The 16,981-nt window shown below is 54.3% G+C and overlaps 1 protein-coding gene across 2 annotated transcripts in view; it reads left to right on the top strand.

Annotated features, from left to right (window-relative positions):
- Positions 1-16,981, top strand: part of VIPR1 (vasoactive intestinal peptide receptor 1) — a 30,564-nt gene that overhangs the window by 739 nt on the left and 12,844 nt on the right. Inside the window, exons 2-3 of one of the 2 annotated variants that reach the window (XM_004676275.2) lie at positions 9,647-9,755; positions 14,379-14,486. In XM_004676275.2, coding sequence (XP_004676332.1) covers positions 9,647-9,755; positions 14,379-14,486 — 217 coding nt within the window. The remainder of the gene's footprint in view (positions 1-9,646; positions 9,756-14,378; positions 14,487-16,981) is intronic. The other variant, XM_012735204.1, reaches the window with a different exon arrangement.

The raw sequence follows: 16,981 nt of genomic DNA, 5'->3' as shown, positions 1-16,981 counted from the left end.
TGAGCATTGAGGCGCTGGCGTAGTGTGGATCAGGAGGACGCGTGCATGAGAAAACTGAGCAGGGTGCCACCAGCCAGCAAGCAGTTTCTGCTTCAGTCCCACGTGGGCAGGTGCATGCCCCTGATTTATGTGTGTCTGTGTGCCCCGGGAGGACTTGTGTCCACGTGTGTGTGTCTCAGTCTCACCTGGGCTAATTGGCACAGACGATACATAGATCATCTCCCTCTCTGTGCAGGGAAGACATTAAGACTGGGTAGGTCCACCCAGGTGGACAACAGGAGACCCATAACACCCAGAGCCACACCTGTCCCCCTCTGGTCACACCTGAACAGAGGTTGGTTTTCTTCCTGTCCAGCACTTGAGGAATCTAGAGTTCTGTCCCTTGGTTACCTCCCTTGCCTCACCTCTGCCAGGGCAGGAATCTGTCTCTATCTAGCTGATGCCTGACACACGTTGGGCACTGGTAGCGATAGCCTGTCCTGGGAGCAGACCTTATACCACTTGGCAGGAGCCTCCTCCTCTTCTCCCTTTGATGCCCATAAGACCCACCTTCTGAGCATGCAAAACGTCGCCAAGTTCTAGCCTAAGCCTGTCCCTCTGGCACCACATACACGTGCCCCCTGCGTGTCACAGAGCCCCCAGATCTCACCAATAACTCTCTGGTCACCCCAGTCTGGACCTTGATCATTCAAGGTCTCCTTGGGTTACCAGGGATCTTGGGACCAGCACTGGTGCCCTGTTTCTTCCTCAAGAAGAAATGCTTGGTCCCGTGGGCAGAGTGGTTTCAGTGGGCCCCCTCTCCTGCTAGGCTCTATCTGCCCCCACTTCCTGGGACAGGCAAGCCTGGCTCCTGTAGTGTCTCTTCTGTCTTTCCAGAACTTACTCATTTAGGACCTAACTCCAGCTCCTCCCCAGGACGGCCTGCCCTGGTTGCTCCAGCGCATGGGGCCTCCCCACTCTGGACCCCCCTTTCAGCCCTACTCACCTCTCTGCCCAGGCTCTTCTGAACACCCCATAACCAAGTGCTGAGGTCTCTCCCCTCTCACATTCCCCACAGCCCAGAGCAAGATGAGAGAAGTGTCGTGGCCAGACTGGTGAAGGCAAGCTGGGTTGAGGGACCCTATCTCCCTCTTGCCCTACTTGCTCCCCCACTGAATGAACACCAGGCCATCCTGCCCCAGCGAGGGGTGAGGGGTGAGAGGGGAGGCGTGCAAATGTTATCAGGATCATAAAATGGCAGCTGCAAAGTTCAGTTTGAAGGCCCTGGGCCTTATCACTCCCATTTATGATGCCCTGACCTCAGTCAGGGAAGGGGAAATCTCTGAACAGGGAAGTAAAAAAAAGGAAAGAAAACCTCCAGTGTCTTAGAAGAGGAAGTCTGCCGCAGGGCCATCAGGCGACTTCCACTGCCCCTACCCCCCTAGCAGGCACAGAAGCTTCCCCCTTGTAGCAGAACCGCTCAGGGCAATGCCAGCCTCTGGGCTCCGCAGGAGCAACCCAGGTCCTGCCCTGGAAAGGTTCTCAGGCTAGTGGGCGAAAGCAGACCTGTGACCTAGGAGGAAAAGCCCAGGTGGGAGTGGGCCCCCCAAACTGGAGCAAGGGTTGCAGAGAGGAGCTGTCAAGGAAGGCTCTCTGGAGGAGGCCAGACAATGCCCTGAAGAGTTTATACAAATGGACTTAATCTCCCACTCAGGTTACCGCTATAAAACAGCCTCCACCAGCCAGATCAGTAGACCTGACCCCAGAAAGGGGAGGAATCTCCCAATGTACCCCCCCACACACACCCCCCAATCCCACCTACCTCCCACCCCAGAAACCAGGAGGGGCAGGGGTGAGTGAGGCTTGGCTCCTCTAACTCACTGAGGTGACCGCCTGTCGCCAGCTCCTGAAGGCCTGACTTACATAGATCTCCTGCCTGGCCATCTGCCGTCGGCCTCTCCAGAGCTTGTCCACAGCAGCCAAAGCCTCTGTGTCCCAGCAGGCCACCCTGTGGGCTTTAGGAGTCATGCTGCTGTGGGGTCAGTTCTTCTGCTCAAGTGAAGTGACCACCCCAGTGGTCAGGACTGTCCTGACAGGACAATGCCCAGGACTGTCCTGGCAGGACAAACTCCCATCACAGATGTCTCCCCACCCATCCTGGGGCCCTGAGTCTTGGCCGCCCCTGAGATTTGGGCTGTTTCCATGAGGAGTCCCAAGCTGGGGTCCAGAGGCCTAGTCCTCCCCAACAGACAACATTGGTTGATTGTGAGACTCTCTTTAATTTCTGTGGAAAAGCCTCTGTTTCCTCCAGAAAAAGGGCCAGGGGCTGGGAGGGAGGTGAGCACCCTTGGCCCAAGCACAGGGGGACTGGGAAGAGGGACTGAGCTGGAGACCAGCCCCACCCCCACCGGGGCAGAATCTCTGCCCTTGACCTCGTGACTTGTGTTCTGGTCAGGATTCTGTGAGGCTAAAGAGTGAAAGTACTGTGGAAACGATGTCCTTCCTTCCCCTTGATGCCTTAATACTCTAGACATCATGAGTGTTTGTCCCCCAGGCAGGCAGGAGTCCTGGGGATGGGGAGGAAATGTCCTGAGAGGCGACCAGACAACTCCAGAAGTGAGACTTTGGGCCTCACAGGGCAGGCGGCCGAGACTGCCTCTCACATGGCCGCTCTCAGACACAGCCACGGGATCAGAGGAAACCCTGTCCTTTCCCGCATCTGCTCCGGGCCTTCCCAGACTGCCCTGTTTGACTTTGTGATGCACAGCCATTCTCGTGGCACTCAGGATGACGCACTACAGGGTCGGTCACCACATACCTCCGGCCTTATTTCAGAGAAGAGGGGACTCAGTTTCATCACATGGCAAATTTTATTGTGAGAACTTTCAGACACACAGAAAGTCACTTGGGAGACTAGTAGGATGAGTACCCATTCCCTGCAGTCATGTCAACAAAATGGCCATATAGGACCTTCTCACACTCATTCCTCTCCATTTCTGAGGTTCGACAGATGATAGCCTGTATGTATCTGCATCAGTTGCTTTTTTGACAGAGGTACTTAAAAATCTCTTTTAAGATTTTGTCCCAAATTATTTTAAGACGCGTCTAAAACCAAAGGACGTTTTCCTAACTACAATGTAATGATCACACCGAACAAAATCAACAGAGATTCCTTCACCTCCAACCTTCAGATAGCCCCCAGCAGCACCATGATGGAGGCTTTGGTTTTAGCACAAAGAATTTTCCAGCCTGGGTCGCCATGTGGCTGCAGGGTAGGTAAGCACAGAGCTGGTCTTTTATTACTATTATTATTTTATGTATTCTTTTACATCATCCTTCACTTCTGTACAATGTATGCCATCTCCCCTCAGGTGTGATCCCTGTGAAATTCCCACCAGCAAGTCACCCGTGCCCCGTCACCACAGTCCCTTGTCCTCTTCCCTCCCCTGTCCTGGTCCTTCTCTCTCCTCCTCCTCTGCAGAATGTCTCTGCTTTATAGTTGCCTGTTGATTTTGATTTTTAATTTATTATAATTACTTTTTTTTTTCTCCTGATGCCTTATTTGATTCTTCTACATTCCACCTATAAGTGAAACCATCTGATATTTTTCTTTTTCTTTCTGCCTTATTTCATTGAGTGTGATCCTTTCCAACTCCATCCATGTTGCTGCAGATGATATGAGTTTATCTTAGAGTTGGTCTTCACTGCATGGGACCCCTTCTTTATCTGCACTCTCTGTCGAGGGGCTCAGGAAATGCCTCCTGCTATCTTCAAAACCAGATCTTCCTGCACAGTGAGTCTTGGGAGATGGTCCCCAAGCAGTCTCTGCGTGCCCGGGACTCCCAGCAGTCTCTGCGTGCCCGGGACTTCCCTGGGTTGGTGCCCTGTCCTCGGCAGGTGACCCCAGTGCTGAGACTGTCCACACATACCGTGCTTGTACACTGAGTCCCCTCCCAGGCGTACCTTGATGGCTTTGCACAAGCAGAGGCTATAAGCAAATGCTTAGCCTGAGTCCCTGCTGCCCTGCTTCACTGCTGAACCTCTGCAAAGAAAGCCCTGGCTGGCTTCATTCCCAAAGAACCTTCAAAAGGGCCCTTAGATGGGACCAGGCTAAGCCACTTGCCTTCTCCTCATAAGAACCCTTGTCCTGGTACCACTCTGATCTATGAAGTGTTCTTTTTTACCCCAGACTCAAACCTGTGTCTTCGTCCTCCTCCTCAGCCTCCAACACACACTAGTTCCTATTCTACCTTCCCACCTCCCAGGACTTAGCCTTCCATAAAATTTGGGAATTTGAGCAAATTTTTGATTTGCACAGAGAGAAGGTTTCAGGTTGTTGGCGAAAGGATGTGAAAGTACGGGGAGCAGAAGCGATGTGACTTGGGGCAGGGGCGTTGCAGCTCTGCCAGTGGGTAGGAAGCCCGGCCGGGGCCTGTGCAGGGCATCCAGGCTGTGGCTGGGCCAGGCCTCTGGGAGGGCGGGGCTGGGGCTTCCATAATGACTGCTGACCCCTCTGGGCAGCCCCCTAGTGCCCTTCACACAGGGAGGTGGTGCAGCAGGCTCCCCCTTTTATAGAGGAGGTGGAGAAGCTGCCCGAGGTCAGGAAGTGGCCCTCTGATTCCAGCGCCTTAACGAGGCTCTGCCAGGCTCTGCCAGGCTCTGCGGCCTCACTAAGAACAATGGCTTCCTCCAAAGGGGCTCTGTGGTGCCTCATGCTGCCCTGGGCTACAGGGATGTCTTTAATTAGTAAAAGGCACAATCCGATGTGACACTGTGCACTGTGCAGCCACTGCCCTGATAAAGCTGCTACACGCGTCACCCAGCAGGCTCCCTCGTGTCCCTCCTCAGTAAGGTGAGGCCTTATTTCAGCTTCCGTCAGTGCCCTCTGCAAAGCTGCGAGATCTGCCTCCTTTGGTCTGTGACTCTGGATGGCGTGACCCACTTCCCATGGCACTCTCCCTCCTGCCCTCTTCTCCTCTTCGTCCTCTCACCTTCCCTTTGCTCCCTAGTTTCAAGATCTCCATTTCCTTACTGATTCACACTCAAAGCCAAAGTGAAGGGGCCGCTGGCAGTGGGTTGTGGCCCGCCCTCACCCTCCAGGTCCTCAGTTTCCCCTGTGTCTCGTTCCTGCTCTGCTGTGTCGATAGGGAAGAACACTTGTGTAAATCATGGGCTACAAGGTGGTGATCTTACATGGCGATGGCTCCTGCCCTCTACTCCCCACTTCCCTGCCTCCTCCAGCAGCACCAGCCAGGGAAAAGAACCCTCCTTTGACAGATCTTAGGAGCGCAACTCATCCACCCTGGCTCCCAGTGCTTGTAAACTTACAAGCAGGGAGTCTTCCTCCTGCCTCCTCTGTGGCCTGTTGCCTCTCAGAGACAGCTTCCCCTCGAAATTACTCAGTTGTCCCCACCCACTGCTCTGTCTCCCTCAGCCCCTCCTGCCTCAGTTCTCAGGCTCCAGTTAGAACTGGGGGTTCTGATTCCAGGCCAGTAGCTGTGGTCTCAAGCTTCCCTTGAGGGAGTTGAGGGACCCTCCCAACACCTGCCTCCTCTCACTTCAGAACACCCACCCTCTAACAGTGCTCCAGCGTCTTCACTCTCACCCACACACAAACCCAGCCTTTGCCCCAGACCTTAGGGGGCCCTATGTGGAAAGAAGAAAGCAGGGCTTTCTTCCAAGCCCCACACAACAGGGAAAGAGAGGAGGGGACCCATCAGAGCAGGTGGAATTAACAAGACTTGCTTAATCCCTGCCCCGACCAGAGACTCAGGATTTCACGTCAAGTCCCTGGCAGTCACCTACACAGCCAGCTAACACCGTGGCAGGTTCACAAGAGGGCCAGAAGTGAAGACATACTTTGGCCTTTCTCACCCTTGCTAGGTTCCCTTCTGTCACAGATAAGGTATTGGGGGTCTAGACAATTCTGAAACTCTTGCCTCAACCCAACGGCAAGGTCAGGCTGACTTCAAGCTCTCTTGGAGCCAAGTGACTTTGTGAGGGTTTGAGAGAAACACCAGTTTTCTCTTCTCCACAGAGCGAGTCAGGAGTCAAGTTGGTAGAATTGGGAAGGACCTTGAATGCCAATTTGGAAGAGTGGGCTTTGACCCCAAAGTCATGAGACACATCAGAGATTTGAAGCAGGAGATGAGGTTGGCGATACACTTTGTTCAAAGACTCCCTTGGTTGCAGGGGCCACTGCATCTACCCAGGGTGGGAGGGCATCGATGAGGCCTGGCTCCTTCCCACATCTCCCAAATTGTCTCCTGAAACCTCCAGGCCCCTTGCTATCCACCAGACTTCTTGCAACCTTAAATTTATTGGGCATTTTCATGTTCCATACTTCTGCAGAAACACTTTTCCTACTTTCTGGAATACTCTGCTCTACCCTGACCATCAAACTCTTAAGCATGTTCAAAGATGCACCTCTACTACCCGTTCTCTCTGAAGCCCACACCCCAAATTCTACCTGGGAACCTTTCTTGAGATCAGTAGGCTTGGCTTTATCCAGCTGGGAATTTTCCAACTTTGTGCGTTTGGAGTCCAGGGGGATAATGAGGATGTTTAGAATACGGAAATAAGTGGAAGAGGAAGTCCAAAGTCTGCCTGAATTCCTCAGTGATAAGGGTTAGAGAGGGCTGCCCTGGCCCTGGCTCCCAAAGGGCAATGGTTGACCAGATGGCCAAAGTGAGGCCATGGAGAGAGACTGATGCAGCCCAGACCAGTGGTCAGAAGATTAGGTCTGGGAATGTGCATTTGCTGGGTGACCTCAGCTTCCTCTTTGGGTCTCTGTTTCCTCTACCCTTTTCCAGTTAGGGTCTAACATTCAATCAAGTTGTGGTGAAAAGAGAGCTCATCTTTATTCAGAGACACCCCAGATGTGCAGGTTACCCTGGGGACTCCTGCCTCTCTTTTGCAAGCTGCCTCTGAGCAAAGTTTCTGTGGCTGCGCTGCTGGGAGAACAGAGCTGCTTGAAGAGGTTGGTTCAGTACCCTCAGCGAGTGGAAGCAGTAGCTGCCGGGAGCCCTATGATGCCCTCTGTGATTGGAAATGTCTCTTGGCAACAGCATGGCCATACCCCTCCCTGGCTTAGTAGGGCCCAGTAAGTAAGGCCACCCATTATCCAGGCCTCAGAGTGCACATCTGGACTCTTGATTACGGGGACAGAAAATTCAAATAGTTCAAACCATAAAGAAAGATTGTGATGCTGCTGGGAGCAGGGCTGGTGTCACCTGTGGCTGCCTTGAGAGGCTCAGACAAAGCTGAGAGGACCCAGCCCTCCTGCCTTTCTCTGTTCTGTCTATGGCTGCATGACTTTCCTCATTGGGTTTCACTTGGTGGCAAGATGGCAGGAGGAACCTTAGCCCTGTGCCTCTAAGCTTGCTGGCCCAGCAGGAAAGAATAAATGCACCTGCCTAGTGGACTTGTCACAGAAGTGAACCTTCTGGCTCCAAGTTGAGTGGTGGGCTGCACGCCAGGTATTGTGGCCTGAAGGTTCTAGCCAGCTCATGTGACCTGTTGACCCCTGCAAGAGGGCTCATTCGAACCCCTGAACTTGAACTGAGGAAGCAGTTGGTTTTCCAGATAGAGATGAGGACATGGCACGAGAAGAGGGTTAAGGGTGGGGAAGGAAGTGGCAACAGATGCCTGCACTGTTAATCTTGCTATCATGCTGGGGTTGGGGGGAGAATGGGAGAGACTGGGAAGGGGCCAGAGCAGCATGAATCCTGCTGCTGGGGGAGAAAGGGGATAGGAAGGTGCTTTGCAGGAAGCATGGTGCAAACACCCCAGCTAGATCAATCTCTTGAGGACACTAGCCAAAGTGGCCATTTCCCAGGTTTCTCCCAGAAGCCACCTGGAGCCCCATTTCTGTCTGAGTAACATTTATGAGCAAAAGGAGAAGTGTGTGGCCCCAAAGAGGGTCCTTTGAGCCCCACATCTTTTCCTTGAGACAGTCATTGACTAGCCAAGTTACTTTATATGCCAAGCTTTAAAGGACTTACCAGTTAGTGTCTTTATCCCAATTGACTGGTAAAGTTAACAGTCCAGGATGGATGGAAATCATGTTAACTATGTGGCTTTCAAGCGCACGGCACATAGGCAAATGCAGCCTGGAGGCTGGGAATGTAGCCTGAAAGACGCCGTGGGCAGGGAGGAGCCCTTCCCTGGACCTGGGATAGGCAGCCGCGGTGCTTAGCTACAAGTGGGGACGTTGGACTCTGAGGACCCGTGGCAACAAGTCTGGTCCAAAATCCTCAACAAGGATGAGGAGCTGTCAAGGTGGAAGGGACTCTGTTGTGTGGGCTCCAGGGCACTAGTCGACCAGCTTCAGCTTGGACATCCTACCTCCTGCCCCCCTGCAGCAATGGAGTGCTCTCTGGCACCTGGGACTCACCCCCCAATCGGGTCAAGTCAGAACAATGGTCAAAGACACGCCTGGTATCCATAGACACTACTGAAGGAAATGAGGGGAAACCAACCAAGTATATTCTCCTCACAGGCCTACTGCAAGTTCTCAAGATAGTTAGGGGAGGAGGCTGAGGCTCATTTATCCATCAGGGAAATGGAAGTCCAGGGAGATGAGGTCTTGATCCCAGGATGGGAGGGACAAGTTGAGGCGACATTGAGAATCTCTTTCTGGAGCAGTTTTCTGGACACTCACCCATAGCCCTGTTGAGGTCGTGCCTCTCTCTTCCTTAGGCAAGAGACAAGGAAACCAGTGTGGGGTGGCCAGGGGTGGCAGCCACTTCTCTAAAGCCAGATGGGCAGAAGCTGCCATCATCCAGGGTCCCCCATGGAGGGACCCTGCCCTTCTTACCTAAGACCTCCTAAGTCCTGACTTTTGCTGGCCTTTCCTGTGCAACCTTTCTATTCGCATGTCTGCTTCAGTACCTCAGTGCACAGATCTGGCTTGCTTGATCGCTGGCCAGGGCACAATATACGAGAAGGGAGAAGCTTGAACCATCTCACCCCTTCTCCCTACCTTCTAAAGGCATAGGAGACCTGCTGGGATGGTAGATTATCCAAGATGGGTTCTCTTATCCCCTTAAAACTCCCTTCCTTCATTAGATCTGTATAGGTGAGTTATTTAAACCGAAGAAGGAGATGGGTAAGACCTGGACCAGGAGGGCCAGGCCTGTGACCCAGGGGACTGAATACAGGCTCCTGGATTGGGGACAGAATCTGAAAGGCTCATCCAGACTCCAGGATTCTTCCCAGTTGACCCCCAAACCCCATGATGAGACAGACTAGCTGGGCTCTGCTCATCCATGGAGACTGAGGCCACAATAAAAGACCCCTGCCCAAGTTGGAGAGTGCCAGAGTCCAGGTAGCCATTCTGGGCTCTGAGGAGGGCCCCTCACACCTTCATCAGATTGATGCCATGCACAAAGAGACAAAGTTGTTATAGCCCCAACACTGTTGGGGAGCCACAGAAGCCATCACTCGGTCCTCAAGGCTGACTGAGGCTTGGCGACAGTAGGTAAGAGCTTGGGATCAGATCCAAGTAGGGGTCAGGCTGCAGTCTAGGACTAGGATCGGGACTCATTCCAGGGTTGGGGTTCATTCTGGAATTTGGGTCAACCAGGTGGCTGCTCATGGAGTCCATGGACATGGGCAGGCGGGGGCCTGCACAGCCTGATGCCCCATCCCCCTCTCTGTCCCCTAGGGCAGCCAGGCAATTGGGCTGCAGCGGGAAGAGTGTATGTATCTGAAGATGATTGAGGAGCAGCGCACGCAGTGTCTGGAGGAGGCCCAGCTGGAGAACGAGACAGCAGGTGAGGTTCCCAGCAGGGAGAGAAACACTGCAGGCCCCTAAGAAGACCCCCTTTTCCTCACAATGTGATCCCACAACCATGTTTATTCCACATTGCTATATAAAGAAAGCACCCAGGAACTGCTGGGTGGTGAGGAAAGGATGCATGGAGAAGTTGGGGGCCAGGTGGAAGAAGCAAGGGGCTAACAGGCCTCCATATTTCCATCACCCCACTGCAGGCATGGTGAGCCCCCACAGTTAGTTGAAGAGAACTTACTGATTTGGGGTTCTGAAAAAGTGGAGTCAGCTCTGTCTTTGGGTGTCCCTACCTTCTTCTCCATGATGTCCATGGCAGCTTGTCCGCCCAGAGGGGGAGGCCCAGGGTCCTTAATGGTGGGTGCCTGTGACAATGCAGACAGGTTTAGGAACCCGCAGCCCAGCCCAAAGGGTAGCTCACTGATGGGAACCTCCTGGGCGGGTTTCTCAGTCTCTCGCTTAGTTGAGCTGAGATGGGGAGAACTGGCCCGGAGCGCCAGCTCCCAGGGTTAGGCCAGTGTGCTCTGTTAGCGTCTCAGATGGTGAGTGGGGTGCTCGGGACAGTGAGTAAGCACTTGGGACCACGTGGGGGCTCAAAGCCATCTTGGCAGTCTGGAGGGAAAAGGGGCACCAGGCAAGTCAGGACAGGTCTGGAACACTCTCCACAGGGGAGAAACTGAGGCCCAGTTCCTTCTTCTCAACACTCACCTCCCCACCCCAACCCTCCCTCTGCAAACTAGATGAGTCACGCTGTTATCCAGACCATCAGGTCAAGGTCACATTCAGAAGCTGATTACTTGGGGGCCTAGCTACTCCTCCTCAGGGGAGCTCCCTTCGCTGGTGGAGGGTGGTGCCCTGGAGGCCATCAGGTCAGATGACAGCATCTTCTCCTCTCCATCTCCCACCCTCTGTGTCCAGAATGGGAGGAATTGCAGAGTGCTAACTTCAAAAGGCTCTACTTGAGCCAAACTTTGGAGGAGGATCAGGATTTGAAGAAGCAGAGAGGCTGGAAGTTGGGAGGTGCCAAAACAGACTGCCCTTGGGGAGCAGCGGGGTGGTAGGGGCTCTGAGGCTCACTGAGAGGGGGTGGGCTGGAGGCAGTGTGGTGGCTGGGTCTGCTCTGGGTCTCCCTCCCAGGCTTCCTCCCTGAGCTGAGTGTACAGTTATGTAGCATGCTTGCTCAGGAGCAGGGGGCATAATCCCCAGCTCCCCCACCTCTCTGGAGTGGACAGTTATGGAACCCCCCACCCCAGGCTCTCCCTCTTGGTCCTGGTGCCCAGTGAGTGTGTATCACCCCATAAATTGACTTTGCCACACCCCTAGCTCTCAAGAAAGCGAGTCCCCTGTCTCCTGGAGCCCCTAAAACTGAGGCCTGGGTGCAGGGTTGGCCAGACCCTGCCAGGACCAGGCTGTAGACATGCCTAGAAGGCAGGCCCCCAAAGCAGATCATGGCGGCCCAGACCCCAGATTCTAGGCCCCACTGCAACACCTCCCAGGCCCCAAGGGCAGGCCACCCTCGTGATCCTGATGAGGTCATTGCTGGCACATGGTGCATGTCAGATGCCAGATTTCTGTCACCAGGAAGCCAGCCTGGGATCCAGAGGAAGGCAGGTCCTCTGTGGGCCGTGGGCCTGCCCATGTGTGGGGCTGTGTGTGCGTTCGTGCCCGTGTCTCTCAGGGCTGCCTCTGTGCCTCCGGGATCTGTCACTGGGTCTGACTCGAGCGTCCTTCTGTGTTGGGGTGTGTGTCTGTTTAAGCCTGGATGTGCTCACACATGTCTGGCTGGTGTGCTGTGCCTGTGTGCCTCTGTGTGTGCCTGTCTGTGTGGCACGTGGGTCTCCCCTCTCTGTTTGCTTGTGTGCAGGGCTTTTTCACGTCCAAGCAAGCGTGCATGTGAGTATCTTTGCGTGTGCCCAGAGATCTTTAAAACGACAGACACAGCAAAGGCCCCTACCCCACGCTGCCCTCCCACCTCCACTTTCCCATTTGGCCTTTCCTGTTGAGGAGGTAGCTCCTGTCCCCAGACGGCCCTCTGTGGGCCTAGTGACTCTCAAGGGGGTACCACTGAGGCCTTCCTGGGTACATGCATAGAAAATAATCCCTCCAGGGCTCAGCCCAGGACAACAGGCCCAGCATTTTCTTAGCCATCACCCCCTTTCTCAGCCTTCTCACCCTTTTGCTGCCTCTTGCATCCTCCATTCTCCCTGACTCCCCGTGCCCTGCCCACGGACCAGCACCCTAGAGCCACTCACAATCCAGCCTCAGTGATACTGAGATTCCTCATGAGGCCAAGCATGACCTACCCTGGGCAGGGCCCAGCCCCCTCTCCTCTGTGCTGACTCTGATGAAGCTGAGCTCAACTCCCAAGACTCAGGTCCTAACCTACCCCGGAGGTAGAGATACAAAACGCTCCAAGCCTGGTGAGGGCCCAGACACAATAGCTATTCTAGAAAACAGGGTGTGCCCAGCACTGTCCAGACAGAACTAAGCAAAGTCCAACAGAACAGAATCCCTGAAGAGGAAGCGTGGAGGCCGCCGGACCCAGAGAGTGCCCTTTGTTGGAGGGGTGTCTGTAATCCTGGGCACGTTGCTGAACTGCTCTCTGCCTCAGTAACTCAGCTGTAAAAGGGGAGGGTTAGGTTATTCACTTAAGGAGGTAGAACAGTGCTGCCATATACAAAGGCTACATAGAAGGTTGCTTAGAGCAACAGGGCCCTGGACACCATGCGGGATTGAACTGGCCTGAAGGCCCCTGCGTGGGGTCTGGAGAGGTTGCATTGGCATGGAGGTAAGCCTGGCAGCCAGAGTAAGGTGACAGGTGCCTCAGGCCAGGGTGGGGCAGGGAAGGCTGGCCTCCAGAAGGAAGGTGGCTGTGCTCTTGGCTAGGCCCGAGGCATCCCAGTGTCCCTGGTCATCAGGTAGGTGCCATCTGGTGGTGACACCCACCGTAATCCCCACCCCGACCCACACCGCCAGCCCACGGCAGCTCAGTGCCAGACTCTCCCCTTGTGGGGATGTCCCACCACCTCTCCTTCCCAGGGCCCTTTCTTGGGAACTCATGAACCTTCGAACTTGGGCTGGGCTGGGCTTGGCCAAGCTTAGCATTGACTTTGGCTCAGGGGTTGGGTTTCCTGCATAAATCTATGGGACTGGCAGGATTGCAAAGAGACAATTAAACCTCCCCCAGGGGCGCCAGGCCTCTGAGCAGGCAAAACCATGGCATTTGTTTCTGCCTACTAAACCAGACCCCTAGAAGCCCCTCAGAACACCCTTCTCCAGCCGGGTCCTGCCAGGTTAATCAGTGCATGTAGCAGACACTGCCAGTGATGCAAGGTTTCTTTGCCCTCACTCCCTGACCAGCTCCACCCATCATAACTTGTAGTTCAGCAGAGTTGGGGTCATCACTGTTGCTTTGTAAGTCTTGTGAAGATTCAAGAATTAGATGAAGCCCGATATACCATCACCCCATTATACCCAACACCTCCTTTTTATTACAAATATTTTCTACTACCTCCTCCAGTGTTATAAAATGAAATTCAGAACACACTCACTCACCTTTTTTTTTCACACTCTTTTTTTTTTTGATGATATTCTAACTGTCACATGATAGGAAAATCAAAAGGGGGGGGGCCCTGGTGGCGCAACAGGTTAGGATGCAGCTAGCCACAGCCGCTCCAGTGCAAGTTTGATCCCCTGCCCCAGAGGTGACCCACATGGCACTGGAGACCTCTCCTGTCTCCCTGCTGCTCCCCTCAAGTGTACTTCATCGCTCTGCCTGTTCTGCTCCCCACTCTGTCTCTGGTGAAGCCTCTCACCGTCGCTGCACCTCTGGCCTGTACCCCAGTTCTGTATGCATAAATAAATAAATCTTTAATAAAAAAAAAAAACCAAAGGGGGAGTTACAGTAAAACACCTTCTACCTATTCAGCCACAATTACACAGAGAACGAAGACAAAGTCTGAAGCTGTGGGCACGAGGGATGTAAATGTAGACAGACATGTGGGTAACATTACTGCAGGTAACATGATTTTGCAAAATATGAACAACACTAAGTAAAGTCCAGAACACACGGAAGCAACCTGTGCTCTCTGACTCAGTAGCTGCCTTCCTAGAAAACTCCGTTAAGTTAAACCTGTACAACTAAACCTTGGCTCTGCCTGTGAACTGGAGTAGGAGCCCAGGGTCTGCTCATTACAAAAGGCTTCCACCCACACAAATGCCCAGCGGCTCCTCGAAAGCCTTGCCAAGGCTGAGCAATTCGCCCTTGTATGGGATGATGCAGATGCCTGTTGGCACCTGCCCATCAAATGCGGGGGGAGGCCCCTCAACCTCTGCAACACAGCAGCCCCCACCCCTGCCCCGCCACAGTTCCAAACACACTCAGGCAGCGCTCTGCCCGGTCCTCACTGAGGACTGTGGTGCTGTGGCCTGCCTCTTCCCCGCTTCCTGGCCGTGGGGCCTGGCTGGCTGGCACCTCCCCGCTCAGCCTGCAGGTTCCTCAAGGTGGGCACCTATGGGAGGGAGAGAACGGGTGTCTGTGGGCACAGGCCCCAAGGCTGGGGGCGCCTGGTGCCCACGTTGACTCAGCACCCTCTGCCATCCCCTGCAGGCTGTGGCAAGATGTGGGACAACCTCACCTGCTGGCCGGCCACCCCTCGGGGCCAGGTGGTCGTCGTGGCCTGCCCCCTCATCTTTAAGATCTTCACTTCCATTGAAGGTGAGAGCCCGGGGTTACAGGAGGAGCCGGGTGGCACAAGCAGGCTGGTGGATGACTGCAGTGGGGTCTTGGTGGGAAGTAAGGAGGAAGAGGGCCAAGGAGCAGGGGCGAAGGGACTGAAGCAAAGGGGCAGAGGCTCCTGGAGGAGCATGCACTGGTGCAGGGTCTTTGAAGGACTCCTGGGCTCCATTCACTCTTCTCATAAAGATAAGTGTGTGGGAAGTGTTCACAGAGTATTTGCTCAGCAACTGGTAAATCTTTGACTGACACTGCTTGATGAAGTTATGGCTCCATGCGCCGTTGTCTTGGGCTAATCACAATTCCGCCTTTCACTACTACCTGGAGCCAGTGACCTCCTGGGTGCTGCAAAACCACCGTCTTGCTCACAACTCACCTTGCCAGGCTCTGCCTGAGTGAAAGTTCACAGGTACGGCAGGAAAGGAAAGAGGCCTCTGTCAGAAGGGGGCTTGTACTGCTGCGTCACTAAAGGGCCTGGCCACATCTAATCAGCTATTCTTGCAGTGAGCAAGTGTTTATTAAATACTCACAAGGACGGTAGGCACAGGTTAGAGGAACGTGTTTGTGCTTGTGCGTGTGTAAAATAACCACACTGTATGCCCTCGGGGAGCTTATGTGCTCCTCGAGAGACTTTTAGCGAGGCCGTTAACGCCGGTATCTTAAATGATATGAGGGGCTGAGAGAGAAGGGGGTCGGTACAGCCAGCGACCCAGGCCTTGTTGAGGGCGATGCTTCAGCTGCCCTCTGAAGCCCTGGGTGGGAAGGAGCCACCAGGCTAAGACCCTGGGTAGCCTGGAGGTCCCTGAGGGAGAAAACCAGCAGCTAATAGCAGGAAAACTTCAGGAAGCTCCATGTGGACTCGCGTGGCTGGGGTCCAAGGGCAGGAAAGAGAAGGGTGGAGGAGGCCAGGCCGGGCAGGGCCGTAGGGGTGACCCAGGCCTTGGGCTTTTTCCTGAGTCTCTGAGAAGCCACTGTGGTCTCTGAGTTGACACAGTCCACAGTTGGTTTTAATGGGTAACTGGTTTCTGTGAGAACAGTCTCTGCAGGTGCAGATCCAGTCAAAGAGGTGACAGGTGACAGTTTGAACTCCAGAGGGGCAGAGAAGAGAAGAGGGTATAGGCCTGGGGTTGGGTGGGGAGGGGAGAGGTGTGGGGTGGGGGAGGGGAGAGTCAAACAGCCCCCTCATGTCTAGGTCACATGAGCGGGGGGGGGGGGGGTGTCGAGGAAAAGTCTGGAATGGGAGGGGGCAGACCAAGGGAGGAGCAAGCTGAGTGGGGAAGATGAGGGGCGAAGCTGGCGTGGGTGCAAAGCAGGACCTAGACAAGGATTCAGAGGCTGAGCCGAAAGATTCGTGGGCAAAGGTGAGCTTTCTGCTCTGGATCTCTTTCCTTGTTTGTAAGATGGACCCAGGCTGGCATAGAACCAAATGGTTTCTTTGGGGCAGGCACGTTTTACCCACCCCTATCAGGGAGCTCGGTGTCATGACCTCAGCAATGAAAAAGAAATGTGGGTGCCTTCCTTTAGGGGTCCGGAATCTCCACAGGCTTGCCACATTCCAGCCATCACCCACCCAGTCCTGCCTTCCGCCGGGGAACCCTGCCCCTGGGCACACAGGGCGCACTCCTCTGGCAGCCCTCACGGGGTCCTATCAGCAGAGCCTGGCAACCAGCCTCCTGTCCTCCTGTCGGATCCCAGGAAGCCTGTGCCTGCTGATTGCGCTCCTCCCTGACACGCTGCTAATTGCATTCCTCCTGATGGCTCTTCCTCCTGTCTCTGTTGGAATTGTCAAGGCAGCCCCTTCGCTTGAGAACCTGGATTCCAGCCCACATTCTGCCTAACCCCCAGCTGCCAGCCTCAAGGGTCCACACGCGCCCTTGTGCAGATGAGACAAAGGCAGCTCTTCTCAGGTGCAGCCAACTCCTGCCAGCGCCCTCCTGCTGACAAGCTGGATCTGAAGCAGTTTTTAGCCCCCCCTCCTCCCACCCCCGTCCATCGGCCTCATCTCCTCTGAGGGAGAGGATTAGGGGCTAGAACTAGAAATGGGGTAGGGGCTGAAAACAGAAAGGAAAGAGGCCATGCTTTCCTGCACAGAGAGATGAAGAACGAGAGTAACGTGAATTCTAAAGGGAAGTTTGCAAGGAAAGCACGAACAGGGTGGGGTGATAGAAACCCCCGCTCCTTGGGTAACAGGGCAAGGCAAGGAGTGTCCTCTCTGGAGGGCCAGCGGGACCTTACTTCTACCGGAAAAGTGGAAAAACATCACGGAAGATTAAATATTGTGGAGGGACAGGAAGAAGTCATCTACCCAGAGTGAATAAGAAACCAGGGTTGGAAGGTTGATCAGGTAAGGGACTCTCATCAGGGAGCCCTGTGTTTGTGGGGGCCTTCTCCTCTAATTTGCGATCTTCATGTCTTTCATCTGGGGTGTTTTTACCTTCAAATATATGAAGAGACTGTTTTTTAGGATGAAACATAGG

Source organism: Condylura cristata, unplaced genomic scaffold, assembly GCF_000260355.1.
Source record: "Condylura cristata isolate star-nosed mole 26May11 unplaced genomic scaffold, ConCri1.0 scaffold00004, whole genome shotgun sequence".
NCBI classification, from domain to species: domain Eukaryota; kingdom Metazoa; phylum Chordata; class Mammalia; order Eulipotyphla; family Talpidae; genus Condylura; species Condylura cristata.
Note: the sequence above shows the minus strand (reverse complement) of the source record. Positions and strands in the feature narration are given on the sequence as shown.